Consider the following 14,183-nt stretch of genomic DNA (forward strand, 5'->3'; position numbering starts at 1 on the left):
TGGTTGTGACACTTCTCTCACAGCTTGTGTCACCAAAGTATGATGTGTTCTACACGAGTCTCCTCACCCCTCGTTCAAGGGGCACACTCACTTGGGGGGAGCTATAGTTCCGATGGTGCTCAAGTAGGATGTATGTAGAAGGGGGAGAGATTTTCGCGAGCTAGTGTACATAGCTGTGCTTTTGCGGCATCACCTTCAGGTAAAGGACAAGCCAAATAGAAGAAAGGAAAGAAGTTTGAGAAATGAGAGTCATCTTTAGATTCTAATACAAATTTTGAGGTGAATTGGAAAGGATATCGGAAGTATCCTTATTGTGGCAAGACCTAGCACCTTGAGAACAAGTGCTAGAAGAAATACCCTCACCTTCGTTTGAGAGTGAAGGATGGAGCTACATTATTGGAGCCTCCCTTTACTTCTTAGTCTATCCCAGCTATTACGTGTGACTTCCTATTCCTTCACATTCAGGAGATGGAGTCTTCTTTGCATGTCTCATGTTTTGAGAGGCCTTGGCTAATTGATAGTGGTGCATTGAATTGTATAATTTGAGGAGATTGGCTCTAGGATCTCTGTTCATCTGAGAGTACAATCACTATTGGTGATATTTCATCAGTGTCTATTTGTGGTGTTGGCACCTTGCCTTTGTTGCTTGTTTGTCCATTGAGCTTTGTTTTGGGAGCCCTACATTTTTTGAACTTTGGGCTTCCATCCCCTCTGGGTTCATGTTCTTTCTTGACTTAGTACTCAGGTTGTTTTCATTGAGGAGATGGTTTTTATTGAGGACTCTTCATTGGGAGCCAATTCTGATAGGTTGTCAGCATAGTTTCATGGAAACACATTTTCCAAGGTAGGAAAGATATGAAATGTGTAAGACACGTTTCTTACCTTTTTGAGGCATTTCTTATATATTAAAAAAAGTTCAATGATTGGAAAGTGACAGTTTGGCCCAAAAAAGTGTGCCCCATCATGAAAGCTTATTGTTCCCTTATGAAAGCACTTGAAAGTGGTGTTTTCCCTTCTTGCAATCATACCTTCTACTTGAAACCTTGGGGTTCATGAATTGTGATAGACTACAGTTCTTCCGGTCTACGAACTTATGAGGAGCTGATGATGCCTCTTTGAGCTACAAGAAACATCATCTCGTACTTGTAATACAACTAGCACAAGTATTGTTGCTACTGATGAGGATCTCCTTGAGATTTTCAACTCTTGCAATAAGAGTGATGAGGAGGAGGATGAGTAGATTGAGGTCTGTGAAGAGGATATTTAGCATGAGTCATGACTCACGATACATTCTCTAGGACTTGGGATTCACTTCAGTAGTTTTCATAATTCATTTATGTCTTCAATATTTGACAAGGTTCATGAGGCTTGGGACTTTTTTGACACTTTGTTACTTCTATGATTTTATTTATTTTTGCTACTTTTATCCTTGCTTTAAAATGGTATTTAATATTTCCTTTAAATTTGATGTTGACAATCATTGATAATGATGTTAATAGTTATAAATTGAAATGTGATTTAGAAATGATCAATAATATCTATTTTCTTGAAGATTTGATATTGTTTGCATGCTTACAATGTACAATTTGATCATTGTTCATGTAGATAATATGGATAGATAGCATTATTTCTCTGAGTATTTCATGTATATGGATTCTATAACCCATAGTTTTTACTATATAGGTAAGAAATGTTTTTTAGACTTTTCATAAAAATTTATATTGTATGAAACTTGTTAAAAACCTGTTTCCTAGCCGTTTTTGAAACTCTTGGCTACAACGGTTGGCAGGAGAGAGAGCTAAATAGGCTCCATTTCCCTTTTAGAGTGAAGGGTCCTTTCGATTGTGCACCACCCATCCCATAGGTTCTATCCCATCCCCCATTGTCTTCTCCGGTGGTTCCTTTGTATCCTCCCATGGCTTTGGGGGGGAAAATATCGGTGATGCGGTTGTGGTTTCCTTAGTCCTTTGTGTTTCAGAGGGGGATTCCTTGGATCTAGAGGAGCTTCTATAGGGATTGTAGTTATCTTCGAGTCTTTCCTTCATTCAATGGCCTTTCCCTTCGTCATTGAGCCACCCTCCCCAACTGCTTGCATACTCATTTCATGGCTTGGTCCCTCTTGTTTTCTTATGGTAGGTTACGGTGCCTTCTATAGCTCCTCACTATTGTCTCTTAGTTGGGTTAGAGGCTTGGCCCACACATTCTTGATTGGAATTTTTTGGAGTGATCTATTTGAGGCCTCTCCACTCCATTGGACTATGTGGCCTCCTGTTGCATTAGGCTTTTATTTGGAGAGGTGGTCTTGCACCTTGGCATCCCTTGCTACCGTTTGGTATACACATTGACACCTAGTGCTGCATCTTGAGGGAGACTGTTGCAGCCTTGTATCTTTCAGCCATTAGTTAGTTCATTCCTACAATCCTTCATGCATGGTGGAGGTTTGTTGGCACACATTCCAAGACAAGTTGCAAACCCTAATTTCTATTGAAATCAGGTCTATAATCAGCAAATTCATTTCTGAAATGCTTTAAATTTACTAGTAGATAAGGGAGAACTCTGATTTTCTTATACAAGAAATGCCCAAACAATATTTGCATGCACCATATTATTTATTAAATGCTTTTGTATACAGCTGTTTAGGGCCTTCTTTTGTCCAATCCTCCAGAATCAAGCTCAATACTTGTCAATTGCTTCAAAACATGCATCAGCTCCTTTGTATTGTCCCAATCCTGCTCTCTTCACCCCCCAAGCAGCCCAGAATGGACTCACGCAGCCTTGCATGGCTCCCAAACATAGTTGACTGCGAAGTGTCAAAGCTGCTTATGCAAATTCAGCCTCTAGATGTAATTTCCAGCCAATAATAATTTAAGTAAGTGAAAAATACATAGCCTCTAACCAAACTTTGGCCATGCCCAAGCCCAATTTTAAATTCCTAGCCTGATTGAACTTGAAAGTGTTGCAACTTTCCACAAACCCTAGTCTAAGGGATTGAATCATTTAATTTTGTAACCCGCATGATATCAAAAGTCACTTGCAAGGGGCTATTTAATGTCCTTGACCAAAATCTATCCTAGCTACCTTGCGGGCACATGTCCAGCATAGCTTTTTCCAATGTTCCCATTGCCCAAGCTAGGATTGTTTGTCTCCATGACACATATTCAACTTAATCTCACATGTATCCCCAATGTGCACAATATAAGTATCTCAAGCGTATTAAGTTGAAAATTCACCTCCTTGTGATGGAATGTCACCTTGGTTGCGCTTGAGCTTCCATCCTTTACGTTTTTCAGTTTGCGGAGTAGGACATGGATGCCAATTTGGAGCCACCAATGGTGGAAGTGTTGGTGGAAAAGACCAACCAATATTAGGGGTTTATCATGGGTGGATATTTGTGCTGATGTGCCACTATCTCTATTAGATCAATCTCTCATCTTGGAGAGAATCTCATCTTGATGCTTTGGGGAATCTCTTTGTATGGAGGAACTTGCCCCCCTTCCTGTGGTGGCTTGGGTCTTGGATAGGTTTAGAAGGAGCCTATTTGTGCAGCTTGTATTATGCTTGCCCCAAATATTTGGATGTTCAATGGTGGGAGTTGGATTCCTTTGTCTTCTCCACATATTTGGCATGCAAAGGATTCTATTGTGTTGTACAAGAGAGAGCGAGAGTCGGTGTAGCTTAGTTGGTTAAGTTAAACGCATGGGGGGTGTATGTGTGTGTGTGTGTGTTAATGCTGGGGTTCCGTTCTCTTCACCTGCTTCGATTCTTCTCAACCATCTAGTGGTTCATGGAAAATGGTGCTTTCCAAAGTCCAATTGCATTCAACCAAGGATAGATTCGTTGCCAATTCATTGCAGATGGAAATCTAGCGATGTCTTGCTTGCTTTCTTGGAAGGTCAAATCAAAGGAGAGACCCCAAGTTCAATCTCATGGCTCGTCTTGGATTGGTCTCGGTGGCTGATGCCTCTCTCGTCTTGAGGCATATTGATGTTCTTTTGCACCTTTAGACAGGCCTTTCAGGCCCCTTTGATTGTCCCTAGCAAGGCCTTTGACTCTTTAGTCTTCTTTAGTTAATCAGATCTATCATCTCATGACTTGAGATCGCTCATGGTTGACCAGCGAAGCTAATGTGCTTTGGGGATTGCAAAAATCTAAAGCCTAGTGGAAATTGACAGTGATGGAGGGATAGTCAACAAGATGCCATTCAAATGTAAGGTATTCATTTGGAGAATGTTCGTGGGTGGCCTTCCCTTGGCATTAGCTTTGTGCCATAGGGGTATTTCCAATGGGAATTGTTTCTTCTGTACCATTGTAGGTGAGTCTCCTCGTCGCAAATTCATTTCCTGCCCTTTTGCTTGGAAGGTTTGGCCCCTCCTTTTTGACATTTGGCATGTTGTGGTGGGGACTAGGATGCTTCCTTTTGATTGGGTTTGACAAAGCTAAATATCATGGTCCGGTGCAAATGTGAAGATTCTGTTTCACTTTCTTCGATTCTGGGGTTGCTGGCATATCTGTGTCACCCGCAGTGTGTTCATATTTGATGCTGCTTGGGTGTCCAACGTCATGTGGCGAAGCTTAAGGGACTTCTTCAGTAGCAGCTTGATCTTATCCAGCATGCTGCATGCTGATATCGTAGTCAAAGATGATCTAGTTTCTTGTTCAGCATGCTGATATCTTGACCAGAGATGATTTAGTTTCTTGGTGTCGGGTGTCTCTTCAATGACCTTGGCTTGAATTTTGTACTTATTTTTTGACTAATATACCCACCCTTTATGTGAGAGAGAGAGAGAGAGAGAGAGAGAGAGAGAGAGAGAGAGAGGAAGGTTAGCATCTCCCTCGATAAGAGAGAGAGAGAGAGGCAGGCTTGGGAGAGGGGGTGTGGGAGGCTTGATACTTGGAAGTTGGAAGGTTCAAAAGCACCCTGGGGTGGTCGGGGGGGGGGGGGGGGGAGGGAGAGAGAGGAGTGAGAGTTTTAAGTGGTGATACTTAGAGGAGGGAGAGAGAGCTTACTGTGGTGAATGAGGCTTGAGCCTCAAGGCTTCTTTATTAGAGAGTTCCCACCGGTCAACCAAACAGGCTAATAGCAGGCAGGACATGGCCATTGCAACTGTCTGGAGACAATAATTGGGTGCCTGAACGGTCAGAAAAGATACGGCCTGTTTTTATGTATGAAACCATATGGGTACATATAGTATGCTGCAGTATGGACTGTGTGGTATGATCAGGTCTGTACAACATTTGAGTGCAACTGTGAATAGCCTGTAGGAAGGGATATGTCAAAGAGGAGGGATTGAGAAGATCTAAGTTGGGGGAATGAGAAGAACGAGTAAGAGAGTAGAAGCAGAGTAACTTTAGGCAAGTAACCAGTTTCATTTCAGGCAGATTTGATGAAGCAACACATTGAAAGTGGCATTCTTTGTCTTTCAAGCCAGATTTGATGAAGTAACACATTGAAAGTGGCATTCTTTGTCTGGAGTTTTGTATTTTCACAAGAACGGCAATGAATTTTGAAATTGTTAGACTAGCTTTCAAATTTTATGGAATAAGTAAGGCTAGTGATTTTAGATCATGCCCATATGAGAGGATGCAAACTTGTGTGTAGTGGTTTACTACCATTATGTCTGCTCTGGAAACATTTGCTGTTTGTTTGAAATTACAACTGCTCACATTATTCTATTTGAATTATAATGTGGAACAATTTATTTTGCAGGATCACGTCTTGGCTGCAAGGGGCCCAAGAAAGCTTTCTTAAGCTGTTCAATATGTCTTAAAATGCATGCAGGTGTACCAGACCATCACTTCAGCTGGTCAAAGATCAGGGATCCAGGCTTAGCTTGTAATTGAGAGCTTTATTTATAAGAATTTTCCTCTATTTTGGAGTTGTTTGAGGGGGTGTTTATGGCAGATGATGTTGAAGGTGTAATATATGTACCATAGTTTACACGTTTCTTTGTGATAGTTAAATAAATATTCCATTCTTTGGTGGAATGTGGTGAGGGGCCTAATCAGCCAGTGGTCTGAAATTTTGATGAGTAGGTCGAAAGCTATAACAAACTTTATTTTGAAATCATTTGTAACCATGATTTCTGGCCCATCTGAGTTCTGAATAGAGTTGAATGCACCAAGATGCTACATGAAAGAAATAGTGGAGTGCTTCCTCTGGTTAAATTTAGCACTGATGTTACCAGAGACCTGGAAGGTAGATGGGGTTGTTTGTGAGGTTCTTGAATGCCATTTGATTTTATTGGACGCCATTTATTAGGCAGCATAGGGTGGATCTGATTGCTGCATTTTTCAAATGATGTGAATTACGATTGTTCCAGTATGTTGGATGCAGTCTTTTTACAAAAAACATGTTACATATCTAAATTCAAGTGGAGAATTTCGGCTGGCTTTGATGGCGAAAGTTTTGGATAACATCAATTGATTCCTTGGTGCAAACTTCTCTAAGCACACTTTACTATGCAAGCTAAAGTTTTTGCAAATTCATGTATTGTAGATATCATCAACCTGTTTCTACCATTACTTTCCATGCAGACCTTCAGAAACTTTAGTTTTCATCATGGCTGTATTCTTTTTTGACGTTTCAATTTTGATAGTTGGAAGGTTCTCATTTTTTCTTGATGATGGGGTGAAAGCGGTATATTCAGGCTGTAGGTATAAGCAAAGCCAAGTAAGTGGAGAAGTCCTCAAGGCATATGAAGGTGGATGGTATGTACAGGCAATAAAAATTCAACATGGGTGGCGCGACTAGTAAAATGGTCCCCTCCATTCTAGGTTCAAATTCCATATGCTTTAGAATAAATGGTTGGAAAAATTCTTGTGCCCCCTCTTACTTGAGCATTTCTTTAATGTGGTTAGGCAAGTTTGAACATAGAATTTCGTGTGGTGGTATGGTGCTTGTAACAAGCCTAGGACACAAAATAAGGCACTCAGATCAGTACCTTGTGTTGTTTGTGATTGTAGTCCAAACATGTGCCATAAATATCCTTATCCAAATACATAGCATGCCATTTGATCTTGTTGAGCTCATTAACCTTTTCTTGGACTAGCATCCAAAATCGTTATACACAATTGATATCGTAGCATGCCTACTAGGATCCTTGCCTAAGCTTAATACCCATACAAGTAGATGACACCACTTTATCTCAATGCATAGAATGCACATGACAAAATAACCTCCATATCCAAAAATGAGAATCAATGGATTCCTTGGGCTCTTGTCACTTGCCTTGTCTAATTACTTATTGCCCTCTACTTAATTTTGCAAGTAGGTTCTTCTTGAAAGATTAATCACCTAGAAAGTCTCTTACAATCATGGAGTAAAAAGCTAGTTTGGTGGTGTAAAATATGGGACAATGTACGAGCCAAGGTGGAAGGTGTTCAATCCAAATTTTGTAGAAAATCATATCTCCATCATTTGCATCAAGTCATCTTGTAATCTAGAACTTATGAACCACCTTTAGGAGGGCAAAGTACAAAGGAAGGTGTAAGATATGAAACGATTATGTGAGGAGATAAATTTGAAACCATAGCATTGAGATAAGATATGCAGAAAAGATTGGATGAAACTCATGAAGCTTATAGGAAGTTTTTGGTTGCACTAGAATATGGGACAAATCTCCAATCTTAGATCAAGAAAAGAGTTACAAGAGAAGGATTTTGAGACCCAACAAAAAGGTGAGGTACTCATAAGTAGGGAAGAAGACATAGACATTGTGTAAGAAAATCCTATGGACAAAAAACTTCCCTTGAGTTGAGCCAATAAACAACTAAAATGCAATTGCATGAAAAGTATACATCAAAGCATGAATAGGTACAAGGCCAATGGAATGTTTCATATGCATGGTTACAAGAAACAAACAACATTATTTAATGAAAGCTAGCACAATTTGTAGTTGGAGGTTTATAAATTTGTCATATTTGAGCAAGAGGAGTTCTTTAAAGAATCAAATGGCTTGAACCCTACACAGGAATGACCAAGATGGACTCAAGGCTCAATTAGGGTTTATCTCAAATATATTTTAAAGCATGTTGAGAATCAAGAAGATTTGACTAATGGAGGAGGAGTAGACAAAGGAAGATTTGCTTTGCCACCTAAGGAAGAAAAGATATGAGGAGCACGAGTTGAAAGTTGTAGGTCTCATACATCGAGACATAGATGTGTCAACCTCTCCCTGCACCTTAGAGCCACCCATTATCATGACACCCCCTATGGAGCTATTTAAGCTTTTGGAATTTGATACCTAGAGGTTAGAAGAGTGCTCTACCAAAGATGAGGAATATCCCGACCTAAAAGAGGTCTACTTAGCCATGATGCAAACATTGAGAGCTCAATCTTTGCATAAGAGAATAGAATGCCCCATTCCCCCTGAGCTTCTACCACAGGAAGAGAAACAGAGCTTGGAAGAAATAGTACACTGTTACCATGAGAAGCCAGAGACTAACTTTTCCATAGTGTTTGATTTTGAAGTTAATGAAGAGAGCAAGTTTAGAAGGTCATTGATATGCTATCCTAACTTGTCATGGTTCCCTTTGCCTTGGTGAGCTCATCAATATGTGCTTTCACACTTCTTAATTGAGTCATTAACTCGCGAATAATCGTTGACTTAGATAATGGTGACTCTATTGAGACTTTTCTTTCCCTTTGAATGACTCTCCTTTCTCTGCTATGATCTATGCTAATTGTTGATTTTTAAATTGCAAGACCTTTTCAAGGGAAGCCTTAATTGCCCTCTCATATTCCTTTTGGCTCTATTTCATTCTTGCTTCTAGCTTTTTCCATTCCTTGATCTCTTCTTTGTAGCTCTTGTAATCATTTTTTGTTTTTTTGTTTCTCCTTCATCTAATTCTTCTAATGAAGATGATGAGCTAAGCTCAATCTCTTCTCTTTGTTTCTTCTTCCTTTTCTTCGGCTTATTGACATGGTTTGGATTTTCTACTTCTTTCCTCAATCTCTCTTTTCCTTTTCTTGGGTGCTATGCTCTCCTATAGTCTCATGTGGTAGTAGTTGTTGTTGGCCTATACACATGGATGGCATAATATCTTGCAACGGCATACCCACATCGATTGCGATGACTCATGTCGGTGAACTACTATGGTTGATAATGCTGTTATGCACCTCTACATGATTTAACTTTTGATTGGGAACTTTCATTAGGACTTTATTTGCCTTGGTTAAGAACTTAGTTACACATTCCAACAAGAGGGTATTTAAATCTTGATTGACAACATTCTCTCTTATGTCTTCCAATAACCACTTGGGCACTCTCACTAAGATGGTGGTGACTCTATTATAATAGAAGAGGTGATGGAACACCCATGTTTGTGACTCGAAGGCCCTCATTTGCAATGGATCTTAACAACACCCCTTCACTATTTAGACATCCCACATTTGTGCAACTTGTGGTGTTTTTGTGTCCTATTATATTTTCTTGACTTAACTTTTATGCCAAGAGCTTCTTCCATCAATTGTGGAGTGAGCTTTAAGTTTATTGTCCTCTTTGCATACCTAGCACATTGTTTTACAGCATAGGAGAACCTACTAGATTAGTGTGTGGATGATAGTTTCAAATGAGAGTTTGGCATGCTATAAAGTGAACATTGATATCCATGACTAAATATAGTTGAGTAGGCCACACTTGGCTATCAACTCCCTTGTAGTTTGATGTGTCTTGATCAATCTTGCTAGATTTGGTAGGAGCCAAAAGCATATTAGTCCTACTCCCCACATGCTTACTTGTAGGTCAAAATGCACCCTTTGTTGTGCAATGAACACCAATTTGTCTTCATTGAGGGGGCCTTTGATTAGTACTAGATGCAAAATGAGTAGTAGAGGAGGGGCCATGTTGGGCTACCATTTGCAAAAAGAATTAACATTCATTAAAATGACAAGAAAATTACAATCTAGTTATCGGTATTGTACCTAATAACTCTTTTACCACAAAAATGGACTAACGGTTGGCTACTTGATGGTCAATTCCCTTAGGAGGAGTTGGTCATAGGAGAATAGTTTGAAGCTCTCCCATCTACAAAAAATAATACAAGCTTCTACCGTTGTGTACTTGATTTAGTGTATATAGAGTTTTTTGAGTTAGTTTTCAATCAATGATCGTAGTTTTATTAGTATGTACATCAAGAATGGTTTTTTTAATTTATAATAAGAGCTTTAATAATCCACTAGTATCATAAGAATCTAGATTGTAAGAAAGCTTGGTGAGTGCATCCAAGTCGGTTGGTTGCATAATATGGACACATAGGTAAAGATGTGAGATCACTGAGCAATGAGGGTCCATTAAAGTGACTAGTGTTGTGAAGCTCTTCTTCGGCAAGGATATTGTCCACCAACAGGTGATGGAGCAACTCTTTAGGTACATCGAGTTTGTGGCCCTCAAGGATTGATTGTAAGGACGTTGAATTGTAGTAGGTTGGTTGTTACCTAGAAAATTGATTGTATGATGTTGCTTTGCCAAGGTAAAAAGGAAATTGTCTTTGGTGGCCATATTGAGGTGTGATTAGTAACAATACGATGTGAAGCAATTGGGTGAGATACATTGGCTGTCTATTGAGATCCTCGACCTTGGAGCTGTGAAGCCTCCTATGTGGGTGGGAAGAATGCAACATTTTTGGAGGTGAGGTTTGGGTGGTTCATAAGAGTTTCTTTTGGATAGGAATGCTCTTACAAAATAGATACTCATGCTCTTCCCATGTGGGATGGTATTGGGTTGCAAACACTACCATATCAACCTTAGCTAGACCTAGATCTATCATAGTAAAATGCTAGGCAAAAGTACCAAAGGTAGAGTCGGGTTGTAAGAAATATTATGTCAAGCTATGTTGGGTTTGTTGGGCCAATTCTTGTCCCATTTTGTAGATGGAGCAACATTTTAATCAACATCTTTGTCAATGAATGTATCATTTGCAATCTCTTTGGTAGAAGCGAACACAGATAAATAGGGGGAATTATAGCGTCATCCTCTATTCCCAGGTTACTGATAGCTGCTTGAATGTTGAAGTTTCTAGGAAGAAGACTGGTTGTGGGTTGGTGGGTGAGAGTTGTGTGTGCATTGCTCCATTTTTTCTTTACATGTTTGCTTAGTCACTATGATGGTTTGTATGGGAATCAGGCTTTTTCATGGGTAGCTTGTGCAAATAATGTCTTGGAGGATAGTATCATTTAATGCGACTTTCGATGAAGTGATCAATTGAAGGTTTCTAACTCTATGTTGCATATCCTACTGATAACACAGACATGCAAGATCTAAGGCCTCGAAGCTTAAGTTTTTTATTGTGGCCTTTAACTGAGTACAGAAGCATGATTGCCTTTCTCAAAGGAGTGCTACTTGATGAGTTTATCGAACCAGGCTATTTATCGGGCTTTCTCAGCAAGTTGGGTGTGAGTTGCAAGTAGCCATGTTTTAGACAAGCACTCAAGTTTTGTAAGGTTTTTGGTCTAGGATTTTATTGAGATTACCTACTTCCATTAGAAGTTACCCATGGTTTTGGTGTCATTTCTTGTGGTGTCCCTAGCCTCTATTGACTTTGTTATATAATTAATTGCTATGATAATGTAGCCTCCTTGTGAGTATTGGGTAGTAGAGCTAATGGGTCCCTTAAAGTCAACCCTCCACTTTTCAATGGTTTGACATGTGATTACAAAGGAGAGATCTATTTTTTCCTTTCTGATTCAAAGTTTAGTGCATCGACACTCATCATAGTGCTTGACAAAACATGTCATGTCTCAAAAGAGATTGGGCTAATTGAGAATGTAAAATTTTCTATGTTGCGGCATTTGCATCAGAGTGTCCTCTTGCAATTCCTAAGTGTGCTTCTTACAACATACCCTCAATTTCATGCTCACAAACACATCTATGAAGAAGACCATCTTGCCCCAATCAATAAAGTTGACTAGCAATCATCTAATAGGGTTGGGTATTGATCGAAAGATGGATGAGACGTGCCTTTTTGATGGGTCTTTATGGTAGTCTGGTTTCTAATACATGGATGATGCCATCTACCCAATGAGGAAGGTTTTCCTTGAAGAGTTGCAATTCATGCTAAATATGGAACAAATGGGCATCAAGGAGATTATTGTTGACTCTAAATGCTTCCCCTCAATTGGTAATACAAGACATGGTTGGCAATAAATTGTTTCTTTCCATTGTGTACAACCATTAAGGAATCAAATTCGAGTAGGAGTAGGTCATCTAGCAATGAGACTTGTAGTGTAGGGCTTGTTGACCAAATTAATCAGTGTGCGAGGGTCTACCAAAAACATGAATAGGATAGACAAGTAGTGTTGAAACTTCTTATGGACGGTGTACACTATCGCTAATATTTTCCATTCAGGGTTGGAGTAAATTGTTTTGACTTCAATGAGTTGTTTGCTAGCAAATCTCATGGGAAAGTCCATATTATGGTCACCGGCTTGGAGCGACACAACGTTGATTGCGATTTTGGGTACGTCCATATGAATGTGGAAGGTGATTGTATGATCCGAGGCTTGTAAAATGGGTGTTGTTATGAGAGCCTTTTTCAAAGCTTCGTACAAAGGTTGACATTCCCGCGTCCATTTCTAAACACTTAGCAACTTGGAATGAGGATATGGTATGGAAGTGTAGTTCAACACAAAGCGATAATACTAGCTAGTCAAAGGAGACATTGGATGCCTTTGTGGCTTGTGGGTGTGGGAGATCTATTATCACCCAAAATTTGGTTGTATATATTGCAATGCCATGTAGATACCATATAGCCCAAAATGATGCTATATTTAATCCATAATTGATACTTCAAAGGATTTAGAGATAGTTGGTATTATCGACAATGCTCTAAGACTAGTCAAATCTTTTCGAGGTATTCCTTTTAACTGGAGTGTGGATACTGAGGTCATCCATGAATACTTCAAGGAAGCATCTCAACATGCCCTTGAAAATAGTATACATGAGTCTCCAGAAAGTGGATGGTGCATTCATCACACCAAAAGGCATGACAATGTAGGTGAATACCCCCATTTGGTGGTGAAGTAAGTCTTTGCATCAGTCATCTAGATTCAGTTGCACCTTGTTGTAGCCCAAGAAGCCATCCAAGAACATGGAAGCTTCTTTTTTGGCATATGTTCAATCATGTTATCTGTGTAGTGGACCATGGTCTCTTCTAGTTGTAGCTTTTAGTTTTTTGTAATGAATGCATACTCAAAATTTATTGTCCTTTTCAAGTATCACAAGGATGGGTGATAACCCAAACTGTATGGTGAATCTCGTAAATGAATCCTACTTTCTGCAATTTCTAGAGCTCTTCTTGCATATGATGTGTGTAGTGAGGATTCACGTGATAGGGTCATTGATTAGTTGGCTCATTGTTCAGCTTCAAAGAAATCGTATGCATCAATACCTTGGGTTGAATATCTTGGAGGTCAAAGTAACTCCAAGCAAATACATCACAATACTACTCTTGTAGATTGACTAGTTGCTATTCATTTTCTGGATTGAGGTCCTTTGCTAATTACTTGCACATGACGATTTGGGGTTTTTGCTAGTTCAATAAGGTTTTGATCTCCTTGTTCACCGGGTCATCATCAATGGGTTTGCTGGTTCGCTAGTTTGCCCTTTCCTTTTACACCAAGCAACACAATGACTTGATCTCCTTTTTTATATTGCATAAAGCACTTAGGAAAATCATACGGGTTTTTCTAGTTCTTAGTTTTAGACTTGTTTTTAGATGCAATTGTTTTAAGGTGTTTATGCATGAGATGAATTAGGAACTTTGTTCTAGCCTTGCGAGATTTGGATGGTGGTGGTATTTCAAGGTTTGAGTCATTGCTCTGGTTTGTTTTTGAGTCGGTATTCTTTGTTGGTGGAGCATCAAAGGCTAGGTCTTGTTCCTTGTTGGTTAAGAGTAATTCAAAAATGGGAACCAGTTCGGTGGATTGATATCTCATTCGCTTGTAGTCTAATACCTCTAGGTGCTCTAGCCATTCTATTTTAGATTTAAGTTTGACTATACTTGCATCAATGAGAAAACCTTATGTTTTTGAGGACTTTGGGTCAGCTGCAAGATTTGCTCTATTGTTCGATGATAAGTATGGTAGTCAATTGAGTTGGTGCTAGTTGCATCGTCTTCTTCATCATCTATAGATTCGTCACTTTCTTCCTCAATGTCAACTCCTTGCTCATGCATTAGGGGGACAA

General features: G+C 39.5%; 1 protein-coding gene across 2 annotated transcripts in view; it reads left to right on the plus strand.

Annotated features, from left to right (window-relative positions):
• Window positions 1-6,392, plus strand: part of LOC148032900 (protein MODIFIED TRANSPORT TO THE VACUOLE 1-like) — a 32,140-nt gene extending 25,748 nt beyond the window's left edge. For both annotated transcript variants that reach the window (XM_087683578.1, XM_087683579.1), the window contains exon 6: window positions 5,708-6,392. In XM_087683578.1, coding sequence (XP_087539704.1) covers window positions 5,708-5,749 — 42 coding nt within the window. In that variant the 3' untranslated portion in view covers window positions 5,750-6,392. The remainder of the gene's footprint in view (window positions 1-5,707) is intronic.
• Window positions 6,393-14,183: the final 7,791 nt, after the last annotated feature.

This window comes from Lygodium microphyllum, chromosome 8, assembly GCF_053477565.2.
Source record: "Lygodium microphyllum isolate KBCC chromosome 8, Lygodium_microphyllum_v1.1.10, whole genome shotgun sequence".
In the NCBI taxonomy this organism is placed as follows: domain Eukaryota; kingdom Viridiplantae; phylum Streptophyta; class Polypodiopsida; order Schizaeales; family Lygodiaceae; genus Lygodium; species Lygodium microphyllum.